Below are 6,000 nucleotides of genomic sequence, written 5' to 3'. Positions count from 1 at the left end.
GACCAGGCGTTCGGACTTTTCTCGCTGGGGCAGATCCTCTGGTTCGCCGCGCCGAGGACGGGTCTTTTCGTCCGCTTGATTTATTTGTAAGTCTCTGTCCCCGGCCCCAAGAGCGGCTTCATGGGCATTTTCCGGGTGGACGGTGTGTGCGTATGGGGGGGAGGGTCCAATTGGTCTTAATTCGGAGGATCGCCCGGGAGAACACGCGTTAAATGCCTTTGCCCCGTAGCAATACGCAAGGTAGAGAAAATTAGCTTCCTCGGGTTTGGGGTCTAGGTCAGCTAATCCGAGGAATTTAAACAACAGGATCAAAAATCGGTCTGTTTTCACATCATTCTGATCATCCCTGTCCTTCTCCTTCATTAAGCTGTGCAGCTCAGGGAGCCAAGGAGAGGTGGCAAAAACTGCCGTGGCCGAGACAAGGCGCAGGCCTCGGCGCCCGCCTCAGTCGCAGACGGGGCCTAGGGATGGGCGGTCGCGCAATCAGCTCGTGGGGGTGGCTGCGGCGCAAACGCCTGGGTCCGGGGGAGGGCGGGAAGGGGCGGTGGGCTGCGCGAGGGCTGGGGAGGGGTAGGGGTCGCGGTGGGTGGGTCCAAGGGGCCGGGGCCCGGAGCCAGGCTGTCCCGCGACCCCACCCCCACGTGGCCCTGCGCAGCCAATGGCACGGCCCCGAGGGGGAGCCCTCGGGGAGGGAGGCGGCCCCCCGACCGGCTCAGGCCCCCTCCCAACCTGAACTTCGTTTTTATAAACGTCCCGCGATGAGCTAACCTGTTGGAGGGCGGGCTGGCGGGCGGGCGGGAGGCTCGCAGAGGGAGAGAGGGCGAGAGGAAGAGGGCGGGAGCGAGAGAACGAGAGAAAGGAGAGGAGGGAGGAGGCGCGCCGCGCCATGGGGTCGTGCACGGGGCCGGGGCCGGGGCCGGGGCCGGGCCAGGCCGGGCCATGAGCCGCGCCGGGAGCTGGGACATGGACGGGCTGCGGGCGGACGGCGGGGCCGCCGGGGCGGCCCCGGCCTCCTCCTCCTCCTCCTCCGTGGCGGCAGCGGCGCCGGGCCAGTGTCGCGGCTTCCTCTCGGCGCCAGTGTTCGCCGGGACACACTCCGGACGCGCGGCAGCGGCGGCGGCGGCGGCGGCAGCGGCGGCGGCGGCGGCGGCCTCGGGCTTCGCGTACCCGGGGACCTCTGAGCGCGCGGGTTCCGCCTCGTCGTCGTCATCTTCGGCTGTGGTCGCGGCGCGCCCGGAGGTTGCCTCCGCCAAAGAGTGCCCGGCGCCCGGCGCGGCCGCTGCAGCGCCCCCGGGCGCCCCGGCCCTGGGCTACGGCTACCACTTCGGTAACGGCTACTATAGCTGCCGCATGTCGCACGGCGTGGGCTTACAGCAGAATGCTCTCAAGTCGTCGCCGCACGCCTCGCTGGGAGGCTTCCCGGTGGAGAAGTACATGGACGTGTCGGGCCTGGCAAGCAGCAGCGTACCGGCCAACGAGGTGCCCGCGCGAGCCAAGGAGGTGTCCTTCTACCAGGGCTACACGAGCCCCTACCAGCATGTGCCCGGCTATATCGACATGGTGTCTACCTTCGGCTCCGGGGAGCCTCGGCACGAGGCGTACATCTCCATGGAGGGCTACCAGTCCTGGACGCTGGCCAACGGGTGGAACAGCCAGGTGTACTGCGCCAAGGACCAGCCACAGGGCTCCCACTTTTGGAAATCATCCTTCCCAGGTAGGGACGTTGGGAAAAGGGGAAGGACAAGAGGGAGAGATGCAGGGAGGGAGGGAGAGGAAAAGAGAAAGAAGGAAAAGAATGGACTGGGAGTCTACGCCCCTGCTTGGGAGTTGGGCACTTATCCTCCTCCCCCCAGCCATGGTTAACCCAGTGGAACAGTCGGTCCACTTTGTGTGAAACCTGTAAATTCATCCTTTGATTTAAATTGCCTCTCTCACAACCCTTTCCTTCCTGTGTGCGGCATAGGCCTATTTTTCTCCTAAAGTTGAAGTTCTTTGCTGCCCTTTGCTCGGGCCTTGGCCCCTCCTCCCCAAAGAGGTGTCACGGAGTTGAGCCCTACTTTTCAAGGACATGAATAACCCAGAGTGACCACTGAAGCTTTCAAGAGCTCACAAGCTCCAAACGCAGGAACACGAAAAGTCAAAGTTTGAACAAACAGTCTAGATATTTCTTTTTAAGTCTGTGTATGTTTGTGTGTTTGCAACCAGCATTTGCAGAAACTGTCCTTATGAGAGTCCCCAGCAACTACACCATAAAATCTCAGGCTTGTTAAGATGCCGGTTTGAGAAACCATGATGATCCATCATACTGGCCTTCACTTTGAAGTGTAAATAATCTTTCTTTAATAACATGTAAATAATATGTCTGTGTAAATAATAATAAAGTGTAAACAGTCTGTCTTTCTTCATTCTTTGTACCCCCTCCAAGTCTACACACACAGTCCCCAGCTGGGTGCTCCAGATATCCTGGTCTAATTTTTCCTGTGCTGTTTTTTTATACCAGGGGATGTGGCTCTAAATCAGCCAGACATGTGTGTCTACCGTCGGGGGAGGAAGAAGAGGGTGCCCTACACCAAACTGCAGCTCAAAGAACTGGAGAACGAGTATGCCATTAACAAGTTCATTAACAAGGACAAGCGGCGGCGGATCTCGGCTGCCACGAACCTATCCGAGAGACAAGTGACCATTTGGTTTCAGAACCGAAGAGTGAAAGACAAGAAAATCGTCTCCAAGCTCAAAGATACTGTCTCCTGATGTGGGCCAGATTGGCCACAGAGAGTTTAAATGCTTCCACTTGCCTCCAAAAGACCTTTGGAAAGACTTGAATATGTATTTAATTCCCCCATTCCCCTGCCAGTAATGGCAAATTTTGTGAATTGTTTTTCTCTCTTCCCTTATCTGGCTCTAAAACCTCTTGCTGCCCAACCTGACTTCATAGTTCTGTTTCTTACTTGTTTATTTTTGATTTTGCTCCTGTCTAGGCTTATTTTTATGACTTTTTAATGTTCTGTTTCTCCCTCCAGGCCAGTATAAAGGACTTGAAGTATTTTTAAATAATCCCCCCAAATGAATTTCAGAAGTGCCAGTTTGATTTTAGGGTTTTATTTTTTTAAATCACTTTTTATGCCTGTTTCCAGCACTTCTTATCTTCATAATCCATTAGGGCAGAATGATTTGCAGTCATTCATATCATGTGATTGGGTAATTGAATCATTAGCTCTCAGCAGTCTCCCTGAGGCAAATGGAAACAGCTCTGGGCAAGCAGTGTTCTAGGGTCACTGGGAAAGTCTAAAAATAGGAGGCTGGAGGGACTGTGATGGCTTTAAAAGCAGCTACCTTATTAAATAGGGTTTGTATCAATATTGGAGTGAAGACAATCTTTCTGACTTTGGGTCTTTCACTTGCAGTTGTAATTGTTTGTGTTTAATACACCTTGTAGATTTGTGCTTTTATAATCTTTAATTTGGAAATAATGTGTCCTCATGATGCCTTCATTTCTCTAGATGCAGATATTTAAATGGCTGCAATTGGCAGAGTGACCCACGGATGGTATAAACGCATCCCCTCTCCTTGGCCTCCAGTCTGTGGGGCTAGAATTGAGACCATCTCCTCAGTTCCCTGAAAGAGGCTTGAATCAGTGTGGCCATGGGTGGGGACTTTTATCCAGAACCTAGCGAAGAACTTGACTGTCTGAACAAGTGTATTGGGCTCTCGTGGAGCTTTAAGACATCTAACAAATGTGGAGCTCTGAAGTCCAGGAAGAAAAAAAAGATGTTTCTGAAAGTGGTGATAAATAACTACTTTTAAAGTGCTGCATATTTATACAACTGAGAGATTATTTTTGTAGATGCAATGTCTGTGAGCTGAGATACATGGGCAGTGCTTCAGGCATTTAAAAATCACTTTTTTACTCCTAGGGAGATGCAAATAAACAGAACTCTCTTGTTTCTTCTGAGTCTTTATACATTTGTTTTCTTTTTCCAAGCTTGTGTTGCCTCTAGAAACTGGTCTTATTTATTATAAAATCTTGTTATCCTGAATGCTATGGGATTCCCTATAGATGAAGGAAACTCAACACCAGTTCTGGTCTGTAAAACCTCCAGGCTCTCCACTTCCATCACCCCTTCCCTCTCCTTTTCCTGTGCCTTTAAGATAAATAGTGATAACTTTAAATTAGCATATAATTTGTGGTGTCTAAAATTATATTTTTTACCAGACCAGCTCAAAAAAAATTCCCAATTAAATTCTACTTCTGAAAAAGAAACATTTCAGGCTTATCCCTTATCGCCTTCTCCCGGCAGCCTGCACACAGCAGTTGAAGACTGAAACCATAATTATACACCCTAAACCTCTAGACGCAATTTTTAGGCACTACGAACTTTCTTTCTGAGGGCTTTTTGCCACTCAGGGAAATGGCCGCTGAGGAGCTGGATGCCTCGTCGTTGTTAGCGCCCGGGCGCGATGAATTCAATGGCTGCTAACTTTTGGTATGTGAGTTAAACACAGTTGTGTAAAACCTCACACGATATGTAAACTCTTCTGGCGGGAGGATTCCCCTATGGATCTGCCAGAGAAGGCGCAGAGACCCAAGGTTCGGAGCTACTTTCGTTTTCTCCTCGGCTTGATTTCTTTCGTATCTTGCAACCGACTTCGAGCAGGCAACTTCGTTTTAATTGAGCCAGGCAGATAGAGAGAGACAGACAGACAGAAAAGGAAAAGTGACCATGATTCAATCTTTCAAGAAGAAATAACTCCTGAAAATGGGGCCACACCGTCCCGACCTTCCACTTCGGGAAGAGTTTACTAACATTTTCTCTCTTTTTCTCACAAGACGTGTTTTCATTTGAAACGAGCCTGTTTCCCCTTCTTCTCCATCGTTCCCCCCACCACCCCCCCGCCTTCTTTTTTGTAAATTCCAGACTCCAGGGCCGCATCCTATTTCCCAGGTCCATTTCTCAGGTTTCCTGACGTGGATAGGGAGGATTGCCTCGAGGTTTTCCTTTCATCTATCTGTAGTCTGCCGGTCAGTTTTCCCCGCCTAAGAGAAACGGGAGGTTTGCTGAAGATTAAAACTGCGCTCAAACGCTCTCCAGTGGAATTTGAATTGACGGCTAAATCAATAACAGATGAAGACTTTGTTATTTATATGCATTCCTTTTATATTCTGAATTGAGGAGGGATGAGCGGAGCCGGTCGGTGGTCGGAGGGCTGATAGGGAGGCCCGCGAGGCGAAGGGAGCTTCAGGGAGAGGCCTTTGCTTCGGGTGGAGACTGAAAGGCCGCAGGAAGAGCGCCTCCCAAACCTGGAAGGTTACGAGCGCCGCCGGTGGAGAATCAAGGCCGGTGCGTCTACGCGTGATTCAAGAGGCGAAGGAGGCTTCGGATCCGGGACGTACTGCCATACAAAGGGGCGGCCGAGACGCTTTCCAATCTTTGACAGCCCGCTGGGTCCATCTGACTCCGCTGTCCCGGCCAGCTTTGCAGCTACGATCTCCGGCTTTCCGAGACGCTCGGCCGCGCCCGACAGCGGGCCTTGACCGCACGAGCTGGCGACCCCAGGCCGGCTGCGCCGCCCTTCACTGTTGATCTTGACCGTGCGGCGGCGCCTCACCAGGCGTGGAGCTCGCTCGCCATCTCCTGGGCAGTCAGCGGCATTGGCAGAGCTCGCCGTTTAGCTCCTCAACCAAATCCTCTTTTCCCATTCTCCAGCTCACCAGCAAAGCCTCCCTCCCTCCCTGTCCCCGTCCCCAGCTGCCAGCTCCACGGTACAACTTTGTCTGCTGGACCTCGGAAATTATAAACCCAGGAGATGAGGTGGGGCGGCTGGGCATCATCTGAGCCAAAGAGAAATGGAGTCTAGTTGTTCTAGTCTTTTCTATTTCTCTTTTAATTCCTTTACACCTCTAGTCCCATAGGGCAAACCGCAGCTATGCGGCTGCCAAAGCGTCCAAAGGAGACACACCTGGACCTGGCAATGCCGGAGAATCGTTGTATAATACTGAGG

The 6,000-nt window shown here is 52.4% G+C and overlaps 1 protein-coding gene across 1 annotated transcript; it reads left to right on the top strand.

Annotated features, from left to right (window-relative positions):
* Positions 1–939: 939 nt before the first annotated feature.
* HOXD13 (homeobox D13) lies at positions 940–3,006 on the top strand (the record flags this gene model as incomplete). Its single annotated transcript, XM_081242144.1, has 2 exons — positions 940–1,714; positions 2,501–3,006. 2 exons carry the CDS (start codon positions 940–942, stop codon positions 2,749–2,751), a joined length of 1,026 nt encoding a protein of 341 aa, XP_081098270.1. The 3' UTR covers positions 2,752–3,006.
* Between the last annotated feature and the right edge of the window lie 2,994 nt (positions 3,007–6,000).

The sequence above is a fragment of the Mesoplodon bidens genome (assembly GCF_964165515.1).
Source record: "Mesoplodon bidens genome assembly, chromosome: 8".
Lineage (NCBI taxonomy): Eukaryota > Metazoa > Chordata > Mammalia > Artiodactyla > Ziphiidae > Mesoplodon > Mesoplodon bidens.
The sequence above is the reverse complement of the archived record's forward strand: the minus strand, read 5'-3'. Positions and strand labels throughout refer to the sequence as shown.